This window comes from Phaenicophaeus curvirostris, chromosome 3, assembly GCF_032191515.1.
Source record: "Phaenicophaeus curvirostris isolate KB17595 chromosome 3, BPBGC_Pcur_1.0, whole genome shotgun sequence".
In the NCBI taxonomy this organism is placed as follows: domain Eukaryota; kingdom Metazoa; phylum Chordata; class Aves; order Cuculiformes; family Cuculidae; genus Phaenicophaeus; species Phaenicophaeus curvirostris.
This window is the reverse complement of record NC_091394.1, coordinates 7,523,975-7,548,610: the sequence shown is the minus strand read 5'-3', so window position 1 is coordinate 7,548,610 and position 24,636 is coordinate 7,523,975. Positions and strand designations below refer to the sequence as shown.

Here is a 24,636-nt window from a genome sequence, read left to right as displayed (position 1 = left end):
TCCTGCAATGGGGACTAAACCTATCATAGCCCTTTGATTTTATTTAACTAGTCTTTTCTGTCTTCTCTCGATAGTAATTCACAAAATGTACCTATGAAGAAAAATTGTTTCCCAGTCATAGCAGGTTGATTTGTTTAATCTGTGTAAGTGTATATCTAACTGCTACAGTACCAAACTGGCATATGGTGTGCAACTTAGAGTTGTACTTGCATGCAGTATCCTAGCAATAGAAAAACAAAGAACATAATTCTCTGTGTTCCAGTGCTGAGTTATTTTGAGGATGATGCTTTCTTTTACACTGATAAATGCAATTGACATAATAGCGTTTTCCGGCATTTTGAGAATTTTTTAGTGTGAAGCAGCTCCCCCTGGGACTGTTAAACTCTGTAGTTGATAACTTCACTCTGAGCAAAATAAATGTTTTATAAACCAAGTGGTTTTCATCATGATGTGATGGTTAGAGGATGCCTGAGGCACAGCAATCACGAGATGATAGAATTCTCAGTTCTAGGAGCAGTAAGGAGGGGGATCAGCAGAACTGCCACCTTTGACTTCTGGACAACAGACTTTGGATTGTTCAGAAGGCTGGTTGATAACCTTCCATGGGAGACAGTCCTTAAGGGCAAAGGAGTACAAGGGGGGCTGAATGTCCTTCTTGATCTTCACAAAGGATGTCCTGGCAATGCAAGAGCTGCCATCCCCATGTGCCAAAAAATGAGCTGGCAAGGAGGAAAACCAGCTTGGCTGAGCAGAGAACTTTGGGTGGATCTTGGAAAAATAGAGGAAAATGTATGAGCTTTGGAAGAAGGGGCAGGCATCTCAGGAGGACTGCAAGGATGAAATGAGGTCACGCAGAGATAAAATCAGAAGGGCTAAAGCCCAACTAGTACTTAAATTGGTCAGTTCTGTGAAAGATAATAAAAAATGGTTCTACAAATATATTAACAACAAAAGGAAAGCCGAGGAGAATCTCTGCCCTTTACTGGACGCAGGAGGCACAATAGTGACAAAGGATGAGGATAAGGCTGAGGTACTTAATGCCTTCTTTGCCTTGGTTTTTAATAATAAGCTAAGATGTTCTCTGGGTATTCAGCCTCCTGAGCCAGTAGATAGGGAGGGAGAGCAGAACAAAGCTTCAGTGGTCCAAGAGGACATAGTTAAGAGACCTGCTTGTCCAGTCAGACATTCACAAGTCTATGAGGCCAGATGGGATCCACCCAAGGGTATTAAGGGAGCAGGCAAAGGGCTCACCAAAGAAAAGGGTCGGAAGGGGGATCTGGGAACCACAAGCCTGTCAGTCTGACCTCAGTGCCAGGGAAGATCATGGAACAGGTCATCTTGAGTGCTATCTCACAGCACACACAGGACAACCAGGTGATCACGCCCACTCAGCTTGGGTTTATGAAAGGCAGGTCCTGCCAAACTAAAGCTGGTGAAGGGGCTGGAGAACAGGTCTTATGAGGAGCAGCTGAGGAAACTGGGTTTCTTTAACCTAGAGAAAAGGAGGCTGAGGGGAGACCTCATCGCTTCCTACAACAACCTGAAAGGAGGTTGTAGCGAGGTGGGGGTTGGTCTCTTCTCCCTGGTAGCTAGTGATAGGAGGTAGCTAGTGATAGGACAATGGGAAATAACCTCAAGATGTTTCAGGGGAGATTTAGGTTGACTGTTAGGAGGAATTTCTTTACTGAAAGGGTTATCAAGCATTGGAACAGGCTGTCCAGGGAGGTTGTTGAGTCACCATCCCTGGAGGTATTTAAAAGACAGGTAAACGAGTTACTTAGGGATATGGTTTGGTAGTGGACAGGTACGGTTGGACTCAATGATCTCAAAGGTCTTTTCCAACCAAACATTTCTGTGATTAATGATTGTGTGTAACTGTTTTATCAAATCTTTTTGAGGGACTGCCAGTTTTATCACTAGCTGCGTCTTTTGCAGTGACAGTTTTTCTTCTGAGTTTTATCAGTTCTTTACCCCACAGGATCCTAATCCTCTTCTACATTATTTCTCAAATACTGACAACCAATATTCTAAATGGTTTAGCCGCATAGGTAATTATCCTTATTCTTCCTTTGTGCCTTAGGCAGGCAAAAAATGTTCCTTCAAGAAGGAGGTAAAATTCATTATTTGTTGGGTATATGCAGGCTCGGATTCTACAGGGTAAGTGACTTGTAGTCAGGCAAGTTTAAAAGTCTTCTGCATAAGATATAAGAAAGCTAGTGCTGCGCTTTGTTTCATAGTAGGCTCTCACATTTTGGGTTTGTTTTTTTTTTCAAAGGAGGACAGAGAGAGGGAAAGGAAGTTACATTATTTTGGCACCATGATCTTTGTTTAGCCACTGATCAAAATGGAACATTATAGTTAGTAATGTAGAAAAATATATAGGGTTCACGAACGATTTTTGAATACTTCAAAATAATTTCTTTTAAATTATTTTGAACTTATCGCTACAGCTGTCCTCCAACTTGTTTCCTGCTGCTTTTATTGTTTTGTATTTATTTGTATTTTGATTGTGTTGGTTTACTCTTTGTGTTTTTCTTCTTCTTTGCCTTTCTTTCAGTTCCAGAAATAGTCAGGGAGACCCAAGATCTGATCGAGAGAGGGGAACTTCTGCAAGCTCATCGCAAACTGATGGATTTAGAGTGCTCTCGTGATAACTTGATGTATGAGCAGTATCGCATGGACAGCAAGAACACACATGACATGAACCTCATCCATACGTACTTTGGGGATATGCAAAAACTTTCTGAGGAGTTGGCAAAGCAACTTTGGATGGTGGTTCAAAGATCTCTTGTCACAGTCCGCCGAGATCCAACCTTGCTGGTTTCCGTTGTTAGGATAATTGAGAGGGAGGAGAAAATTGACAGGCGCATGTTAGACCGGAAAAAACAAACCGGGTTCATACCTCCTGGCAGACCAAAGAAGTGGAAAGAAAAAATGTTCAACATCTTGGAGAGAACTGTGAGCACGCGAATTGAAGGCACTCAAGCAGATACTAGAGAATCTGACAAAATGTGGCTCGTGCGTCATCTAGAAATCATACGTAAATATGTCCTTGATGACCTGCTTGTAGCAAAAACCCTGCTGGATCAATGTTTTCCTCCACATTATGACATTTTCAACAAACTGCTAAACATGTACCATCAGGCGTTGTCCACCCGCATGCAAGAGCTTGCTGCAGAGGATCTGGAAGCAAATGAGATTGTTAGCCTTCTAAGTTGGGTTTTAAATACGTACAAAAGGTAAGGTCCCTTTAACCTCTTCTCTTAGCAGTAACTGAGAGCAAGCATGCAAAGCACAGCTTATGTGCTAATATTTATGTGTCTGCTAACACAGAAGAAGATAGAAGAGGAACAATAGTACAGAATTTGTTGATTTGATATTTATTGTGCATTTTGCTTCCTGGAAATGACTCCTTAGAACTAGTTTGTATTTTCTGATATGTGATTTTGAGTTGCTTTTTAAGCTTAAAATTTTAATGCAGGTAAAGATGACCTGCTTGAAGCTACGATCACCTTTTATTTGTGTGCTAGTTTCAGCTTCTGGGAAGAGCAGGAGAGACTGTGAGCTCATGTATGAAACAAAACATTCGTTGTTGGCCACAGCCCCAGAAGTTTTCTATGGTTATTAGCTTTCTATTGTTCTTTTTTCAAGGGGTTGGGAGTGTTGATTCAGTACTGTTAAATGGAAAGAATGTAGTAACTTCCTTCAGGTTTTCTCTCAGAACTATGTGGTGATTTGTTTATTTAGATGAATTTCTGATTTCAGGTTGTCTCCTGTGATACTCCTAAAGCTCTCTTCCTTTGAGTTGTGTGATTTGTTGGAGTAACTTAAGCATTATGGGTTGGTTGTTTTTTTTCTTCCTCTGGGTTGGGACAGCTGAAATGGCAACTGTTCAGGTTTTGCTGGCATGCAGTTACTAGGGCAACTGATTTGTTTGGGAAAAAGTAATGCTAGCCTTTCTGTGGCTTCTGACTAATCCTGTTCTCAATAGCTGGCGTTGACTCAGAGTCCATGTACACTTTGGCCAACTTCAATTGTTCTGTTTCACTTAATTCAATGAATTGAACGTTTGATGGATTTAGAGTATAATATCTTAAAGCAAATCAGTAGGAAATAATTCTGTTCTGTAGAGTTTTTATAACCAGCTTTAAGATTTATTTTGTGTTTAGAACTCTGTGCTTTACTCTATACTGCAAAGTTCTACTTTTCTTCCCTGCAGGGAACAATCGGGAGCACCCACTAATGCATATTTACATAGCTGTGCAGTATATACGAGAGGTGCAGCTTCTAATGAGGGTACAGCTACTGATAAGATAAAGGAGCAGAGTTCATTGGCCTTTTCTTTATTTATAGAAGGCCAGAGGAATTACTCGATAGCAGCTGAAAATCAGAAATGTGTGAATTCCTCTATCTATATGGGCATGGCCTTGGTACCTGCCTCCTGGTTCTTTGTGTCCTAGGGCTGTTGTTCCAGTAAGGCAATTCTTGATCTTAAAATTGTCCTTCTGCCTTTCCCCAAGAAAGCAGCGCAGGTGGCTTTAACTCTGAATGGTCAAACTCAATAGTAATCTCAATAAGGAGATCATAGGAAGGGCAAAGGCAGGGAGCAGAGCCAGCGTTGCATCTATTTACAGAGCAAACAAATCATGCAGGGATCATTCCTGTTACAGCAAGTTTTGTGCCCATAGCACCTCATGGCAGAATCTTGTAAAGGAAGTGAAATAGTGAGAGATGTAGGTACAGTAGAAGATATCTGAGAATACACTCTGTTCCCTGCATGAAGAGATACGTTCTGAACTGCTGTTCCGTTCCTTGTTCGCATCTATGGAATATTATATGGTTGAAGTTTTGTCCTTTCCAATCTTTCTCTACTTTTATTAAATGTAATTGACTATTAGAGGGGAACGTACAAGTTTATACTTGTATTTGCATATTACAGCTGCACTTCAACCAGCTGAGAAAATACCAACCAATTAAGAGAAACACTGATCGCTTTTTCCATGTAATGGAAAAACATGCATAACAGCTGTTTATAATATTTGCAAGATAGGAATTTTAAAATAATCATAGAATCATAGAATAACCAGGTTGGAAGAGACCCACTGGATCATCGAGTCCAACAATTCCTATCAAACACTAAACCATGTCCCTCAGCACCTCGTCCACCCATGCCTTAAACACCTCCAGGGAAGGTGACTCAACCACCTCCCTGGGCAGACTCTACCAGTGCCCAATGACCCTTTCTGTGAAGAATTTTTTCCTAACGTCCAGCCTAAACCTCCCCTGGCAGAGCTTGAGGCCATTCCCTCTCGTTCTGTCCCCCGTCACTTGGGAGAAGAGCCCAGCTCCCTCCTCTCCAAAACCTCCTTTCAGGTAGTTGTAGAGAGCAATGAGGTCTCCCCTCAGCCTCCTCTTCTCCAGGCTAAACACCCCCAGCTCTCTCAGCCGCTCCTCATAAGGCCTGTTCTCCAGCCCCCTCACCAGCTTTGTTGCTCTTCTCTGGACTCGCTCCAGAGCCTCAACATCCTTCTTGTGGTGAGGGGCCCAGAACTGAACACAGGATTCGAGGAGCGGTCTCCCCAGTGCCGAGTACAGAGGGAGAATAACCTCCCTGGACCTGCTGGTCACGCCATTTCTGATACAAGCCAAGATGCCATTGGCCTTCTTGGCCACCTGGGCCACTGCTGGCTCATGTTCAGTCGCTGTCAACCAACACCCCCAGGTCCCTGTCCTCCAGGCAGCTTTCTAGACAGACTTCTCCTAGTCTGTAGCTGCACAGGGTTGTTGTGCCCCAAGTGCAGGACCCGGCATTTGGCCTTGTTAAACCTCATCCCGTTGGTCTCAGCCCAGCGGTCCAGCCTGTTCAGATCCCTTTGCAGAGCCTCCTGACCCCCCAGCAGATCCACTTTCCACCTAGCTTAGTGTCGTCCACAAACTTGCTAAGGGTGCACTCGATGCCTTCATCCAGGTCATTGATAAAGACATTGAACAGGGCTGGTCCCAGCGTGTTCTACTTTACCAGAGCGTGCCTTCGAAGCCGCTTTTAGAGCTGCATTCAGCTCATAGCTGAGAAATAATGTTTTGTTCCATGTAGAATAGTGGCCTTTAACGGTCAAGTGGGGTGCAGATTTACTATGCTAGATGTTTGTCTGTTTTATATTTAGGTCAGTGAGAGCTTTGGAAACGTGCTGCTATTACTAAACCTGTGCTGGTTTGGGACCAGGACTGTGATGTGTGTTTCAGGGAAAAAAGAAATGTAAGACCCTGATGCCTGTATTGGTAACCTCATTTTATCAGATACTGATCTAATGTTGACTACACTGCTAAGAGAGTCCACCAGCATTGCTGTAGACATTGTAAACAATCCTCACTGGAAGGAGTGGTGCTTTGTATCCAGCTGGATGCTGTCTCTAGACCCAGTACCTTTTTTTTTACCAAGACAGAGCAGGACTGGTGGCAAGCCTGGCATGGGAAACAGAATAGAAGTCTTCCAAATTGTTGTTTCTAGCTAATGTCATTCTGATTTAAACTTCAATGTGATTATAAACATTTTGTTGAAGGGAAATAATTCTTTCCTATAATTAGAAACCTCTCAGAAGCATAAGGAGGGCTGTCTTACTAATTCTTTTGCCCCAGACACTTGAGTTGTGGTAATCAGGAAAGAGAACTTGTGTATAGAATTTTTATCTGCAGAGGCTAGAGGTAGGAGTCTGTGATGTTTGTTTGGGGGTTTCAGTTTGTCTCTGTGGCCTTGTGAAGTAGAGATAATGATGGTATAATGAGGCTGGAAGTATTTTCTAATAAGGCACAGTTCCATTAACAGGTTCTTATTCAAGCCTAGAGCAGGTCCTGCTGTTATGTGTATCCTTTATGTAAACAGCAATAGAATGGAATTGACTTTTCTGAATAGCTCGAGCTACTTAAAATATATTCAGTCTCTTTTCCTACAGGCTCAGCAAGATGCTGCAGATGTAAAGTGTTCAGTTATGGTAGCTTTTATGGTTTCAAAGACAAGAAGTAGGTAGCCATAGGATGGGGTTTTTGGTGCTTTGAGGTTTTTTTTCATGATGTAGAAGCACCACTGTGCTGACTCACAGCACTTTAACTTGCAGAAATACACAAACCAAACACCTATTTAGGATTTTTTTTATTATTTGCCGCTTTTTATAGCTGCCACTGCAAATACAGAATTTCTGGCTTGAAAGGCACACAAGGAATGGAATGTGAAACAAATTAAATTATGATGATTGAATATATTTCCCTCAACTGTTACTGAAGCACTCTCTGAAGAGTGTGGTTTTGAGTTATTGATTCCTTTCAATGTCAAGTATTGTAAGTTCTTGCTATGTTGTGCTTTGGCATAGCTTTGGGTTTGCATTTTAGTTAAACAAGCAACTCTTCTATAACATCTTCCAAATTATAGATGCAAAATACCAGTTTAAACTGTTAATTTTATATAATCCTTGTCAAAATGTCTTTGAGGGCTGCTCTAGCTTCTTTTGAATCCTATAAAATCAAGAATGTTCATTTTTCAAGCATGTATTGCTAATGGTGCTGATATAATACAGTATCTGTGAAGCACAGTTTTGATTTGGCATGCAAGATGCTGCTTCCTCCCGTATGAGGTGTATTCACTACCAAAACAGGAAACATCGGTAGATTTTCTTTTAATGTGTTTCAGCCTTTCTGTGCATGTGATACAAGTAGCACACCCAAAGCTCTTTGGAGAAACTCTGAGCAGAGTATTCCATACTTATCACTGATCATTCCTATTGTGAAATTTGGAATGTGTAAGTTGTCTGTCATAACCTCTGAAATATAAAAGACAGTAAAATGTCCCCTATTAAGAGCCCACAAAGTTGAACCAGTTGGCTTTTATTCAGTCTTAAACAATTGCTGATTCTCATACATAAAAGTTAGAAATGCATGAAAAGGCTGATAATTTATCTGTAACGTGCTTTTTAACATATGCTAGGCTATAGCTTTTACATCCTGTTCTTCTTCTACATAGTTTTATTTGCATTCTTTGTAAATGCATTTATTGTTGCAGTTACTATTAAGAATTTTTTTAAAATGTAACGTATAGGTTTTGGAAAATTGCACTTCACAGCGATCGCACAAAAAAAGCTGCATAATTTTTAACTCTTTCATCTCATTTTTCTTTACTAATCTGCTATGTCTTTTTTTAAAAAATAAAAACTCAGTGCAGAGATGATGGGAAATCCAGAACTGTCTCCTGAAGTGGATGTAAATTCTCTGGATCCTCTGATTTCGCAAAATGTGGTAGAGCAGCTTCTCAGCAAGTATATGTCAACACTTACTGTGAGTAATAATAATTGAAAGACACCTTTGGATGAATGTGTAGCTGCGTTAGTGCCTCAGTGACATTTCTTAATCTGGGGAAACTATTATGACAAATGTGAAACCCAGTATCATTACTTTTTTAAAATTTTCATATACTCTGTGTAGGTTTGCTTGTAAAATTATTGTAAGATGATTTTATAGACGTGAATCGTGACATTTCAGGGAATAATTATGCTTTACAGGCTGTATTAATCATAGTATATTGGAAAGGAAGGTATTCCAGTGTTTATACATCTAAATTGAAAATACTAATATGTTAGGTGTTACCCATACTTATGAGCCACTTGATCCCTATAGTAACCACATCGACATTTCATACAAATCTGACCATTTTGAGGTAATCGTGATGTTCTTGTTTGCCAGTTTGATTCTTTTTAACAGTCTTTTCCTTTCATGCCTGCTGACTGCATGAGAATAATTTCCTTTTGTGAATGCCATTTCAAGTGCATGTTAAAGACACTGCTGCTTGCTTATTCTGAAAGTCACTGGAAATGAGTCAGCTACATGGCAGAGGAATCAGTATATGGCTGTCAGGGTTTTAAGTGTATTTTTCTTTAAATATCCACTGTTAATTGCCTCTGAGACTGGGTATTGCGGTGGGTGGAACTTCAGACTTGCTGTTCTTGCATTGTTCAATTGAATTCCTAATCCTCCTACGTTTAGGAGCTCTGCCAAGCAGATGAGGGAAATTTTTGCTTCTTAGGATGTGCTAGCTACTAAAATACATACAGAAACAGCAACTTCTTGGACTTGATACCTATTACAATAATATGAACAGATCTTATTATGTCTCAAGAAAGTTGCAGGAGAGGCTCAGCTTCACGTTCGCTTTACTAGGACTTTTATGCAAGTTTGTTTAACTGCCATTACGTTTAGGACAAAAAAACGTTGGTTTGTTTTCTCAAGCTACTTTTGGCTTGACTTAAGAAATGCCTTTGAATTTATTTTGACCCCTCCTAAGATTAGAAAAATGTACCTGTATTGTTTTTTTAGGAATGTTTTTTCCCTAGTAACTGAAAAATATTAGATGTAGAACATCATTGTATTTATAGGCTATAAAAAAACCAAAGCTGCTATTCTGTTAAAGAGAAAATACTGCAACTGCCTGTTTGTCTCACAGGATTCAGTCTGGTCCAATTTTCTACCCATCCCCCCTTAAACTTCTACTTTATTTCTGTACATGCCTACTGGTCATGTTTAATTTTGCATGGTAGGGTACAGTAATATGCCTGTTATACATTGGAAAGAGGTATGAGGTACTGGGGGGTTTAACTAAATGTGAACAAAGTGGAAAAGAAGCAGAAACCTTCAACCCTTTGAAAGCATAGGGGTAATTATTTTAGGTAGACAGATCAAATAATCCAATTATGTATTTAGCAAACATGCTTACCTTCACTACCTGCTCTTGCAAATATGTCCATGGTGTCCATGTCATACAAGTGATCAGGAAATCCAGTTCTAAAACCAGTTGTTCTTAATGTCTGTTTGCTGTATAATGGGCTTGTTGGATGTGAATAGAGACAGCTATTGTATCTCAATCACTGTTTTCTTCAGCATTTAAGTTCCAAGAAATGCAACTCACTTAATCTAATCCGGGGGGTTGTGTCCAATGGTAACAAGCATCATTTTCCTAAAATATAGGTAAAAAGAACTACATGTGGATAAGTGCTAATTTTCATAGTTTTATTTAGTATTACCCTTATTTTTTCACTTGTTGAAAAATCAAGTTTGAAACCTAAAGCCTTGAGGCTTAATAAGTGCTTCCAAAGTTCGGAAGCATGTTGATTCTGACACACTGACTTGCTCTTTGTAATGGGAGCACTGCTCTTCCAAAATGGGCCTAAGCTTGACTCAGATTCTATCACTAGTTTACCAGTACAAACCTTTGTCTTTGTTAACACAAATTTTAATTTGTTTGTGTTCTGTAAGGATGACAAGAATGGTCAACAGTATCTGTTACTATGGCACTCTTCATTTTGGAAATGTCCGCTATTTCAATTATTGTAGTGGGGTTATTTTGTTGTGTTAAATTAAAAAATCTGTTTCTTTTTCCTGGTTGCTTTATTTAATATAGTCTAACATCATTGGCTGGCTACGAAAAGCACTGGAGACAGATAAAAAAGACTGGATAAAAGAAACTGAACCTGAAGCAGATCAAGATGGGTACTATCAGACTACGCTCCCAGCTATAGTTTTTCAGGTATAAGAGAACTCGGCTATTCTAGAAAACCTGTAAAAGCAGTGCATGCATTTGGGGAAACAGAGGCAGAGGAGGGGAACCAAACTGTTTGGAATGCTATTATTTCTATGTCTGTTGGAGTATAGTTGTTTGGTTTCTTTTTTCTGTAGAGTTATTAGTTGGATTATTTCTTCTGAGGTTTTTATTTGCCTTTTTCACTCTAACACTTGAAGACTTAGTGCTTTTTATGTGTCAATTTCCCAGCCTATTTAGTTGACAACTAATATAGTAGACAACTGCTTTTATTTAGGTCTCTTCATGTAAACTTGTGACACAGACCTACCAGATGAGGTGTCTGTAAGGTATTGGAATACCGTTTTTTGTTAACATGGTGCCGAGGTAGCTAAGCATGTATTTGTTCCTATAAATTATTCACCTTAATATTGGAAAGAAAAGTTCTGTTGAAGATCAAAAATGTTGCTATTTAAACACTACTTCAGTTAACATTAATGCCCATCCAAATTATTAAATATCCTCAAAACAGAAAAGGCTATTTCTAAGATGTTAAAAAAGCCATAAAAAAACCCAAACCAAACTGTGTACCATCCTGTTGTTGGCAGTAGAAATTGAAGGTTTTTAAAATTATCTTTATCAACCAGAAAAATGTCAGCTTATTATGCTTATTTACTATTTTTCTTTACGAATATTGTTAGATACCTTCAATGAAAGAGAGATGCTCTCTTCTTCCTGCATTTTTTTTCCTCATGTTATTTTTTCATCCTGTCTTATAGGAGGACATTTGCAGCCAAGGCTGACTTCATCTAATACTTTTCAGAAAGCGTGTGATAACAAAGAAACTGTTGACTGATATGCTCTAGTGTCATGCTGTCAAAGGCTACAGTGTTGAGATTCATTAGGCTGAAAGAGAGGAGAATTAGATTACATGTTATGAAGAATTTTTTACTAATACAGGCTGCCCCATCCCTGGAGGTGTTCAAGAAAAGGCTAGATGGGACTTTGAACAACCTAATCCAGCAGAAGGTGTCCCTGCCTGTGGCAGGGGGGTTGGAACTGGATGATCTTTAAGGTCCCTTCCAACTCAAACCATTCTGTGATTCTGTTGTAACAGTGAAACTTTCAAAATCATCTCTGCATAAAAGCAGTTTGTTTCCACCTGGCTTTGTACCCTCCCATTCCAGTCCCTGTCCTCTCATACGCAGTTCCCTGTAGATCACCCAGATCTTGTGCCTAGTTCTATTTCTAAACTTTAGGGCTCCTTTCTACTTCACTAGTGTCACGTGCTACTTTCATATATGGGGAACGCAGAGGCATTGGGAGTTGCCATAAGGTTACTCGTTAGTAGCTGCAGGAGCTGACTCAAGAAGTTTGATCGACTGTGGAGCTGAATTCCTGCTGTACTAGACATATTAAGTACTGGTTTGCTGCAGAAAGAATGCAACTGTTTTTTGGTAAAAGGATGAAACTGAAGTATATATTATTAGTTGTCAATAATTTACTAGCTACACTTATGGAACTAATGCTTTTTGGTTTAGTCAGCAGCAACTGTCTGGGCCTGTTTGAAAAACAAACCCACAAACAACAACATATGTGGTACTAGTGATAGTCCAGCAAGATACAAGTTCTGTCTTTGGTTTCTGACTGATAAAGGCCTCTCTAACTAAACTCATTTTAAATTAGATGTTTGAGCAGAATCTTCAGGTGGCGGCTCAGATAAATGAAGATTTGAAAACAAAGGTACTCCTTCTATGTCTTCAGCAAATGAATTCATTTCTAACCAGGTAACGTAATTCTTAAAATATACATGCTTTACCCTACCTCAACCTCTCTTTGTTCCTACAACCATACCCCTACTCCCTAGCCCTTACCTTAACCCTAATGGCCCCCTAACCGCTAAACCTAACCCAGGTAACATAATTTTTACAATATAAAAGCTTTACGCTGCCTGAGCCTCTCTTTGTTCCTACAACCATACCCCTAGCCCCGTAACCATAATGGAACCCAAACCCTAACCCCCCAACCCTAAACCAAACCCTAATGGCCCCCTACCCCAAACCCTAATCTAGATACTAATCTTAATAGTCCCTGACCCCAACCCTAACCCACAATGTTAAAAAACATCCCAATGTGGATGTTTTCTATTGCTTCATCGTTCTCTTATCACATCCATGCCAACAAAGCTTTTTTTCTTCCCCTTTCCTTTTCTTGCTTTCTTTCTCCCTTCCCCATTTTCACAGCAGAAATTCTTCTGTGCTGTTGAGTGGCACGTTCAGTTCCTGTCTGCAAATAGCCCTGATCTTTGGAGTCAGTTCCATTTTCCTATATATCACCAATTTGTATCTCTTCCTCATAAAGAAGACAGAAAACACCTTTTTGGCTGGATTCTGCCCAGAATATCACATGAGCAACAACTCCTTTATAAAATACTTTTAAGGACCTGACAGGTCCTTACAGAGCATTTGGTCCTATAGGTGTACTTAAGTTATAACAGATTTCTGTCTATTTAATGCCATCCTTTGTATATGTTACAGGTACAAAGATGAGGCACAGTTGTATAAAGAAGAACATCTTAAAAATCGTCAGTATCCTCAATGCTATGTTCAGTACATGATTGCAGTCATCAACAACTGTCAAACCTTTAAGTAAGTCTGCATTTTCTTGCAGTATTGTGAGAGTATTGATGTTTCATTTGTAATACTACATTTTCTCAGGACCTTCTCTTCTTTTGTATATAAGGAGGATAGTTTAGCTGACTATACAAAGACAACAGATTTAAATTATGTAACTTTTTTAGGAGGCAGATACTGTGATTGCTTTTGCCTTTGGCAAGCTAAGCCATCGCCCCTCACTACTGAAAATGCATTTATTATTCCAAGAATTACATTGCTGAATAAATTTATTCTTGACTTTTTCTGAAAGTTACATCAGTTAGTTTGTGTGGGGCCTGCCATTTTCTCTTACGTTTGATCACTCAGCTCACCTTCAAGCACTGTGATCCGGGTGAACTGAACTAAAGATAGAGCTTGCTCTATCAAGAATATCAAAACAGGAGAAAGAAATCCTCTTTGCTTATGTCTCAGTGTTCAGCAACCCAAACCCTTTTTCATCCACATCTGCTGCCATTCTCAAGTGTACAAATTGACAGTAGTTTGCTACCAAAGTAAGACTAGTCTAGGTTGATCACTCTAAAATCATGCAGGATAGTAAACTGAGGCTTCCAAAGCAAGCAGCAGATGTTAGTTCCCCTTGCAAAAATAAAACTGTCTAGTATGTCTCTTTCTGTGTATGCACTCTGAAAATTTACTAGTAACGCAATTGTGCATCGATGAAGGATGAAAAGCATTGTTATTTGTCACAGAGAATCTATAATCAGTCTGAAAAGAAAATACTTGAAAACTGACATGGAAGACACGTTGTCAATCAGTCATACAAGCATGGATGCAACTTTAGACATCATTGCCAAAGAAGGATGCTCTAGCCTGCTAGATGAAGTCTTCATGGATTTAGAGGTTAGAACTTTTTTTCCTCAAAAAAACAGAAGTATTATTTTATAAGGAAAAACAGGTCAGGAATGAAGTGGTCATCAAGTCTTATGCTAAACGTATAAAATACGTGGTTTGCTAGCAAAATGCCTGTGTATGCCCATATTGTTCTTCAGTGATATGGTTTGCATGTAACACACTGAAAGGTTGCTTAATTATATTTCACGGGATGACTCCAGGCAGGTGCTTTGCATATAGTGAATATTTCCAAGCAGCCTGTGTTTAGTCTTAGGCTTATATAATTGTGTTTAAGAATTATTTGGGAAACCGGATGATATTATTGTCTTTGTACAGGTCCAGTACCTCTGTCATTAAGATAATTAATTGGCTCTAGAGGTGCGCCCTTTCAGACTGATAAATTTCCATGTTTAAGAATTCTAACTTCTTGTATTGAATCCCTCTGGGGAAAAAAAGACATTTATAGTTAAAAAGAAATCGGCAGTATAGGGACGAAGGCAGGAAAATCAAAGAAATGTGAGGGGTGAAGAAAGATACTCTGGGACTTCTTAGGTTTGTAATAATGTTTCAAACTAATGTGAACCCCTCTAATGATTCATAGTAAGATAGATGTGGGAGCAGTGTTTATTTAAAGCTTGCAGCTCTTAAGAAAAACCTTTGTTTCTCACTGACAGTGTTCATTGATCATGAGAAGACCCCCCCGTCTACTCTAATGAATGTTCTTTGAAATTTGTTAACCTCAAGCTTCATGTCACTATTATAATTTATAAAATACCGTGCTCTAAGATGTAAACAGTTTTTCTTCTGGGGAGAACAAAGCAAGATGAGTATGTAGATATAGAGGATACTGGAATTATTTGTTGTGGAATTCTGGGAAAGGAGTAAAGCATATAGGCATCCCAGTTTGGTATAGGCAGAGGAAGTTTGTGGGGCCATCAAAGAGGAACAACTGAGTAGCCAGTAGAAGTTCAAGAAATCAAGCATGAAGTTGAATTATCACAACAGTTTTAAAGTGCTTAAAGGTTTAAAGGAATTTTTAAAGGAATTATCGGGTTTTATGCAAATTTTGTCCTTGGTCCTTAATTATTTTATTTGGCGTAGACATGAACTCATGAGGTTTAGTAAGGCCAAGTGCAAAGTCCTACACCTGGGTTGGGGCGATCCATGGTTTCAATGCAGGATGGGGGATGATGTGATTGAGAGCGGCTCTGCAGAGAAGGACTTGGGGGTGCTCGTTGATGAGAAGCTCGAAATGAGCCAGCAGTGCACGCTCACAGCCCATATCCTGGGCTGCATCAAAAGAAGTATGGCCAGCAGGTCAATGGAGGTGATTCTGTCCCTCTAGTCCTCTTTTGCGAGACCTCACCTCAAGTATTGTGTCCAGTTCTGGAATTCGCAACATAAGAAGGATGTGGAACTGTTGGAACGGGTCCAGGGGAGGGCTACAAAGATGATCAGAGGGCTGGAGCACCTCTGCTATGAGGACAGGCTGAGAGAATTGGGGTTATTAAGCCTGAAGAAGAGAAGGCTCCAAGAAGACCTTATAGCAACCTTCCAGTACCTGAAGGGAGCCTACAAGAAGGCTGAGGAGGGACTTTTTACAAGGGCATGTAGTGATAGGGCTAGGGGGAATGGCTTTAAATTGGAGGGGGAAGATTTAGACTAGACCCTAGGAAGAAATTCTTCATGATTAGGGAGGTGAGGCGCTGGCACAGGTTGCCCAGGGAAGCTGTGGCTGCCCCATCCCTGGAGGTATTCAAGGCCGGGTTGGATGGGGCCTTGGACAACCTGTTCTGGTGGGAGGTGTCCCTGCCCATGGCAGGCGGGGTGGAACTGGGTGGTTTTTAAGGTCCCTTCCAACCCAATAATCCTGTGATTTAGGTACAGGATGTAATAAAGAATTTCAGAGAACTCATGTGAAACAAATGCTCCGATTAGTGCAGTTGGTTTACATATACACCCAGTGTGTGTCAGGGTAATGCTCTGTGGCAACTGGTCACGTAATTTTTCTATATTAACTGCTTAGTCCTCTTGAAGGAGTGTAGTGTAGACATGTATAACACTTAAAATCGTCTCCTGTTTTTTTTTGTAGCTGGACTGATAATGATGAAAGTGTCAACATTTGTTCTGACCACTTGTTTGTTACCTTCTTAGCCACATCTCAATGAGCTGATGACAAAGAAGTGGTTGATGGGGTCTAATGCAGTGGGGACGATCTGTGTCACCGTGGAGGATTATTTCAATGACTTTGCAAGAATAAAAAAGCCTTATAAAAAGGTAGGTGCAAAATATTCTATGATAATTTGCTAATGTACTCCAAATATCATGTTGGTCTGGAATTTCTGAAGACTGAATGGGATTCATAATTGGAATATAGAAATTGCAATTGATTTATCACTGGAAATGAAAAAAATGTTCATGATCATATCACAGAAGTCCAAATCTAATACTTCTCTCTCATCTTTTTTTGTTCACAGCACTTTAATATTGTCAAAGACAGATCAGAGTTGCAGGATTTAGTCCAGAAAATGTGTTGGCATGTTACAAGATTGTATTTTTACCAGCTTTAACTTTTCTACCTTTCCCCAGAAGTTTATAGTCAGATAAAATTCTCTCTTCTGAAACTATTTTTTCTGGCCTATAATTACTTTTTTTATAGATGCACATTCTGTAATTCCTAGTTTTAGTAGGTACAATGAGGCGTAGTGAAGTTGGTGCTACAAGGTTTAACAAATGCATAACTCAGGTTTAAAGTGCTGTTACAGCAGCACGATGTGTGAGGTTAGGTCATCTTAATTTTCTTTTCTTGCACTATGTCGATGCATATCTGGATTTCTCTGTTATGCTTTAATCTTTAGTGTTACTGTAGTTGGTTTTATCCTTTATGGAATTAAAGTCAGTCTTGTGTAGTTAACTAGCAAGATCAGGATTTAGGTGAGGCCTTTGAACAAATCCTTACTAAGTAGGAGTGCTTAAAAGACAGTCTCAAAATCATACACGGGCTTTTTCTTACCTTAACTCTTAAAGACATAATGGGAACTGCTTACAGTTCATCTGATGACCTCTTAAACCTTCAATATTTGCCGATCCTAGAGGCCTTATTATGTAAGTAAATAATACGCATTTTCAGTCAAGAAAAAAGCACACAAAAGAAGTTAGGTCAATCCCAAAATTAGTCTGTATCCATGGATCAGCTTTCTTTTCCAGATTTGGTTTGTTACGGTGAGGTACTAGTGCTTGGCATGAGTTTCTTTAAGTGTTAACACCGATCTCTGCAATCAGATGTGTTTCATCATGTAGCCTTTATTGCCACCTTATGGGGAAGAAGATGACAAGCACGTTCTTTGGCACTCATCATACCTGCTATTCCACTGTCTCCCGACACGAAAAAATCTCCCACAGAAGACACTGTGTTCTAGCACTGGATGAAACACACATTTGTTTCCCTCGTTTGGGGTGGGCTAGCTTTCTGGTTTTAAAATATTCTTGGTTAACACTGTTCTGAAAATCCAACTTTTAAGTCACACGAACAGAGCATCTGCAGAAAGACGCTTTTCTGAAACGGGGGCATCTGGATCTTACAGGCATTCTGCTTTGCAGTGTTCCTCACATGTAAAGTGAATGCCCTGTCATCACGCTGTTGGCTCTTCTCGAGTGTTCTTTAGCTGAGTTGCAGTAGAGCTGTTCTTCACTTACTTTTCAGTGGGATATGGCCTACATGTCAGTCTCCTACAGTCCATTTTGTGCAGTTAATTTTCCTCTGTGCGTTAGCATCAATTCTACTAGTGCCAGAGCAGCCATCCCTGAACAAACAGTAAACTCTGGTATTTCTGCACAGGCTTGAGAGCAAGATTTGAAAATATTTTCTGGGTCCTGGACGAGGGCTGTTACTTCCAGTACTTCAGTCTGTTGTTTTCGATCTTTTTGTCTTTTGGGTTTGGGTGGGGTTTTTTTCACTTTTTCTGAGACCTTTCTCCAAAGTTTTGACTGAAGAACATGTTGGTAGAAACTAAAGCTTGATAGATACTAATAAAATTTATAAAAAGTTTGTGACTACCTGTTATACAGGTTTTTTCTTAATCATAAGTAACTTTGCTACAGTGCTTAGCAGGGGGGAAAAAAAACATCTGAGGACTTGTGGGGCTTAAGGATTCTTCTTACGTTAGAGTTGAAAAACACATGTAAAAGCTTTGGGTTTTTTGCTTTGTTCTTTATTTCCAAACCTCAGCATTACTCTTGCACCAATACCAGGTACTTCACTTGGTCACTCATAGCTGCCTCCTGTAAAAAGACAAGTGCAGAAACAGCATATCAGTCGAGGGAGATGTGAGAAAGTGATTGCTGCTGTCTCTCAGGCTTCTTAGCAGACAGATAATGTAGGCACAATTTGCAACGCTGTATGCAATGTACTGGAGTTCTCCAGCAGAAGCCTCTGCAATGGCTGGTCGTTCCTTGACCAGATATAAAGAGCAAGGTTGCAAGGCCAAGCACAGGTCTGTTCTAAAGGTCATCCAAACTATTTCACTGTTGTTCTTCTAATTTTGATGCTCCTCAAAAATAATTCAGACAGGTCTTTAGAGGTATCTTAGGTTTGTTCCTCCTTCTCATAATTGGCACGTACTTTTCATTAGGGAAGGACAAGATTTTCATTTCTGTTAGCATCACAAAAACCTAAAGCCACTCAAAATATGTAGTATTAGCAAAACCTGTATGCTGGTGAGTAAGTGCAAATGCACATTTTAAAGCTTAGTAATTGTTCAGAGACTAAACACAGTATCTACATTTGCAAGTATCACTGGCAAAATCCGCCACCTTTTTTTCTTTTCTTTCAGACAATGACTATTGAGGCCCATCGGAGAGTGGTTGTGGAATACATCAGAGCAATCATGTTAAAACGTATATCCTTCAAAAATGCAGAAGAGAGAAAAGAGGGTGCAGAAATAATGATCAAAGAAGCCGAACAGTTCAGATTTCTGTTTAAGAAGCTTGCAGCTGTAAGTATTTGCTTTCAGTAATGCTGTTAACCTGGTAATTTAGAATAAACTGTACGTTTATTGCTTCGGGAAAATGGTTTGAGTTAGAACTCCATGTCCCTATTGTGCTATGGGTGACTTGTGAATATCAAGGATCCCAACTGAGACCACAGACAGTTTCTGAACACACGCAGACCTGCAGCAAAAGCTCCAGAGCACCAGTTTTTACTGCTTTGTGTTTATACAGCTCTCAGCAGCTGAATGTTTGAATGACCTCACAGAGACGGGTACCCTGAATTCATAGTAGTAAGTACAATAACAAAGCAGTCGTTTGTTTAAAAAGGTAATTGGGCTTCGCTTTTCCTGGCTGGAATGAAGAAATGCGGTTTTTATTAGAATCAACAACACAAGTATGTTGACCCCATTTAAAATGCAGAAGAAACAGAAGAGACAGCCCAAAAATGGTATTTGAGAAACAAGGTACAAGGAGTCTGGGACAACTCTCTGTGGGGACAGTTCTATGTGAGGAGCTCCTAACCCTCCCTATGGAGAGTTGGCCCTTTCTGATGTACAAATGGGCCTAAAATGAATACTAGATTATGTATTTTAACTGCATAAGAAGCAGGAATCTGTTGGAAAGCCAACAGATGACAATATGCAAAAAAAAAAAATATAGAGAAAGATAAAGCCTGAAAAACTGGAGGGTGGGGGGCATTCATCTCTGTGGGAGATGGTGGGGCAACTCCTGCATCAGAGTCCTTTATTATGTGGGATTCTGTGTAAGGTGTGTTTGAGGTTAAGGCGTTGATAGAAGAGGTTATGGAATAAATGAAATGAACACTACTGGATTGGCAGGACCAGGTGACCTGGAACTAACAGCCCTGAAATAGCCCAGAGATTAAAGAGATATTGCAATTCAGTTATCGATTGTTGAAAGCTGCCTTGGTGGCCAGATGACTAGAAAGAAGCTAATGTAGGGCCAGTTTATAAGTAAAGTTGCAGAAGAGGTCTGGCTTTCACATCCACTATTCCTAATCTCCAAGCAAATTACCAAAAATTCAAGACTGGAATACATCACCATGTGGATAAATACAACATATTATTTGTAAAAGGTGGCTTTGTTGATAGTCTGAAGGTAGGTCTCTGGATGAAGAAGACAGAGGGGGAAGAGGCTTATGGTGACAATTCACAAATATTTTATTTTCTTAATGTCTGAAAATTTAGCTGTTTGGGGAGTTCAAGAGCATTGTCAGACAAACTACTAATTAAAGGGATTTTAATAGCTATTAGGGGAGATTACTTTTGTTTTGAAGATTTTTTTTTTTAATTTACTTTTCATCTTGCAGGGCTCTGGAGAGGACACAGAAGGACTCTGTGACATCATTGAAGCCATTGCAGAGGTTATCAAGCTAACTGATCCTTCGCTGCTCTATCTGGAAGTTTCAACGTTAGTCAGTAAATACCCAGATATCAGGTAATGCTCTTTGGCCTTGAAGTTAAAAGTTAGGTAGATAACATTATAGTTTCTTTGCAGTCTCGGGTTAATTTTAAAACAAGGCGTTCTTATTTTTCATATTTCAGAATGTAGCCACTTTCTTATGAAAAGCAATGCAAATATATAATGTGTGTCACCTGAACTAGGAGTTATGCACACTTAAGCACCTAAGAATAATGAAAATGCTTCCATTCTGTGTTTTGGAAGGATAAAATGTGTTTTAAAGTCCTAAGAGCAGCCAAAATAGTACTTTATATTGAGTTGGAAAAGACAATTCTGAGTGACTAAGGATCTGATGAAGAATTAAAGCATCTGATGAAACTGAGTGAAAGGATTGCCAGCTACACAATGTTTTTTGACAAAAATTTTACTTGTGCGAATTTTCCTATTAATGCCAGTTTTACCATTTTCCTCTGGCAGGGATGACCATATTGCAGCTTTGCTGACAGTGAGAGGTGATGCCAGCAGAGATATGAAGCAGACTATCATTGAGACTTTGGATCAAGGTCCAAGCCAACCGAATCCAAACTATGTGCCAATTTTTAAAGAAATTACAGTTCCTACTCTAACTGTGCCAAAACTTCTTAAGTAACTGGCAACGCTGTGTTTGTGCATTACTGGTCTGGGATCAACAGGTTTGAAATTTTTGAGAGCAAATCTGGTCGTGCTCTTGAGTGAAGTTCAGTATACATTGACATTTGCTAGGCATGTTTCTAAAGACTTGGTTATGGGGAAATGTAATAAGATTTCTGGAAGCAGATGGATGTAAAGATCATGTTTGAAAAATGAAGCTTCAAATGGGCAGGGGGCTTTTTACCGACCCATTTGTTACAGCTGTTTTTTGCTGTCAGCACATGGGTTTTTCTCATGGAGTGTGTTTGCACGGTGCTCTGCAATGCCATATAAAGATAATTATACCAAAACCAACCGAGCTGTATTAGTGCTGGATATACTAACATACATCGCTTACAATACCTAAGCAGGCTCCTTCAGAACTGTCGTTATATGGCACTGCATTGAGCATGTATTAATGTCCTCAATCCGCTTTCACATTATACATTGTGTATGTACTTACTTTGGTGTAAAATAGTTTATTGCAGAAAAGTTAATTATGAAATCAGTTTCCTGACTTAAGGGACTGAATGAAATTGCTGCCGTGCAATTTGATTATAAGGAGAATAAATGCATAAAGATACATGAGGTACATCTTTTTTTTTTTTTTCACTGATTCACTAAAAACAGCACATAAAGCTAAACCAGCTCAATAAAATGTTAAGCTGTTGCTATCTTCAGCTGCCTATTCTTTGCATCCTTACAGATTTACAGTAGATTTAAATCTTTGTTTCAAGTGTGAATAAACTTTGAATTTAATAGTTTTCTGAAAACACAAGATAAAATGTTTGGGGTTTTTTATTTCCACGGTATTCTGAGATTAATGCTTATTGTTTATGTGGTGTGTTTGGTCTGTGAGCACCCAAACCTTCTTGCCTTTGACCCCTCTCACTGCCTCCTCATTACCCTAGAAGAGATAGGTGCAAGGTCAGCAGTTTGGACAAAGGATAAAACAAAGATTGTGGCTTTTTTCAGTGACAGGAGAAGAATGTCCCAAAAGATTAGGCCTGCTCAGTAGAGCACCACATTGCTAAAGAATTGTGAGGGTTGGAAAAGGCCTCTTAAGATCATCCACTCCAGCTCTCAGCCCAACGCCACCCTGCCTACTAAACCATGTCCTGAAGTGCCACCTCTGCGTGGTTTTTGAACACCTCCAGAGATGGAGACTTTACCACTTCCCTGAGCAGCCTGTTCTAACACTTCACCACTTTTTTGGTAAAGAAATTTTTCATAGTGTACAATCTAAACCTCCGTGGTGCAACCTGAGGCCTTTTCCTTGTGTCCTATTGCTTGTTACTTGGGAGAAGAGACCAGCACCTGCCTCACTACTGCCTCCTTTCAGGTACTTGTAGATAGAGGTAAGGCCTTCCTTCAGCCTTCTTTTCTCCAGGCTAAGCAATCCCAGTTTCCTCAGCTGCTCCTCATAGGACTTGTTCTCCTGATCCTTCACCAGCTTTGGACAGGACTCTGCAAGTCAATGTCTGTTGTGTACTCAGGGGCACAAAACTGAACACAGTGTTGGAGCTGTGGCCTCACGGGCACTGCGTACAGGGGCACATTCACTTTCCTACTCCTGCTAGTCACACCTTTTTTGATACAAGCCAGGATGCTGTTGACCTTCTTGGCCACCTGGGCACCCTGCTGGCTCAGGTTCAGCTAGCTGCTGCCCAGCAACCCTTGATCCTTTTCCACCAGGCAGCTTTCCAGCCACTCTTCCCCAAGCCTGCAGCATTGAAGGGGGTTGTGACTGAAGTGCGAGATGTGCTATTTGGCCTCCATTGAACCTCATACAGTTGGCCTCAGCCCATCAATCCATCCTGTCCAGGTCCATCTGCAGAGCCTTCCTGCCCTCTGTATCTGAGTTTTAGCAGGCTGGGAGGCACCCCAGGAACCACAGGACCTTACGCTATTCCTAGAAATTGCAGATGGAAGAGAGGAATTAGGGTGAGATTGGGAGGGTTGTGTTCAGCCCTCCACTGAGAATTACTGAGGTGATACTAATTTGGTAACTCCCATGTCAGTACTGTGGCTCCTGGGCTGTACCTGAATTTCTCTCCCTTTGTGCTTTGAGTCTTCTGTCCAAGGGAACTGGTTCATGGGGCTGTGTTTCTCTCTATCCCCCCTTCTTCCTCTGCATCTCTTGGATGTTTAACTTAAGCTATTTCTCCTTGGTGACACTGTCCCCTGAGCAGGGACCCTTTAGTTCTTCCCTTCCCTGCCTGAAACAGCGCGGCCACAGGGTTGGCTCCTGCCCTTACAGAAACCAGGGAAGAGGGATAGTCTGGCAGAATGCCATGTGAGCCTGGATTATGGACTCAGAATTATAGAATGGTTTGGGTTAGAAGGGACCTTAAAGATCATCCAGTTCCACCCCTGCCTGCCACGGGCAGGGACACCTCCCACCAGACCAGCCTCCCCAAGGCCCATCCAAGCCGGCCTTGAACCTCTCCAGGGATGGGGCAGCCACAGCTTCCCTGGGCAACCTGGGCCAGCGTCTCACCAGCCTCATGGTGAAGAAATTCTTCTTGAGGCTCTTGAGCAAGTCCAGAGAAGAGCAACAAAGCTGGTGAAGGGGCTGGAGAACAGGCCTTATGAGGAGCGACTGAGAGAGCTGGGGGTGTTTAGCCTGGAGAAGAGGAGGCTGAGGGGAGACCTCATTGCTCTCTACAACTACCTGAAAGGAGGTTGTAGAGAGGAGGGTGCTGGGCTCTTCTCCCAAGTGCCAGGGGACAGGACAAGAGGGAATGACCTCAAGCTCTGCCAGGGGAGGTTTAGGCTGGACATGAGGAAAAAATTTTTCACAGAAAGGGTCATTGGGCACTGGCAGAGGCTGCCCAGGGAGGGGGTTGAGTCACCTTCCCTGGAGGGGTTTAAGGCACGGGTGGACGAGGTGCTAAGGGACGTGGGTTAGTGTTTGATGGGAATGGTTGGACTCGATGAGCCGGTGGGTCTCATGTCTAATCTTAATCTTTCCCCTTCCAATTTAAAGCCATTCCCCCTCATTCTATTGCTCCATGCCCTTGTAAAAGTCACTCCCCAGCCTTCCTGTAGCCCCTTCAGGTACTGGAAGGTCTCCCTGGAGCCTTCTCTTCTCCAGGCTGAACAACCCCTGCTCTCTCAGCCTGTCCTCAGAGCAGAGGAGCTCCAGCCCTCTGATCCTCTTTGCAGCCCTCTCCTGGACCCTTTCCAACAGCTCCACATCCTTCTTAACGCTGAGGATTCCCGAACTGGACACGGTACTCCGGGGGGGGTGTCGCAGGAGAGGAACCGAGGGGCAGAACCCCCTCCCTCGCCCTGCTGCGAGCGCACCTCGCGGCCTCCCGCCGAGCTCCCCACCGGCCCGCCCCCCACAGGCCCCTCTGGGGTCCCCTGAGGCGGCGGAGGCCCCGCCCCAAGGCGTGACCACGCCCCCTCCCCGTGGCCCCGCCCCCACGCTGTAGCCGCACCCCCTCCACGGCCCCGGCCCTTCACCGTGGCCCCGCCCCCTACCCGTAG

At 41.1% G+C, this 24,636-nt stretch overlaps 1 protein-coding gene across 1 annotated transcript in view; it reads left to right on the top strand.

The window, feature by feature from the left end:
* EXOC3 (exocyst complex component 3) overlaps window positions 1-21,810 on the top strand; it is a 30,608-nt gene extending 8,798 nt beyond the window's left edge. The window contains exons 4-13 of the mRNA XM_069853335.1: window positions 2,558-3,239; window positions 8,205-8,322; window positions 10,439-10,564; window positions 12,242-12,342; window positions 13,093-13,203; window positions 13,920-14,070; window positions 16,216-16,338; window positions 18,894-19,055; window positions 20,381-20,508; window positions 20,950-21,810. Coding sequence (XP_069709436.1) covers window positions 2,558-3,239; window positions 8,205-8,322; window positions 10,439-10,564; window positions 12,242-12,342; window positions 13,093-13,203; window positions 13,920-14,070; window positions 16,216-16,338; window positions 18,894-19,055; window positions 20,381-20,508; window positions 20,950-21,121 — 1,874 coding nt within the window. The 3' untranslated portion in view covers window positions 21,122-21,810. The remainder of the gene's footprint in view (window positions 1-2,557; window positions 3,240-8,204; window positions 8,323-10,438; window positions 10,565-12,241; window positions 12,343-13,092; window positions 13,204-13,919; window positions 14,071-16,215; window positions 16,339-18,893; window positions 19,056-20,380; window positions 20,509-20,949) is intronic.
* The last annotated feature ends 2,826 nt before the right edge of the window (window positions 21,811-24,636 follow it).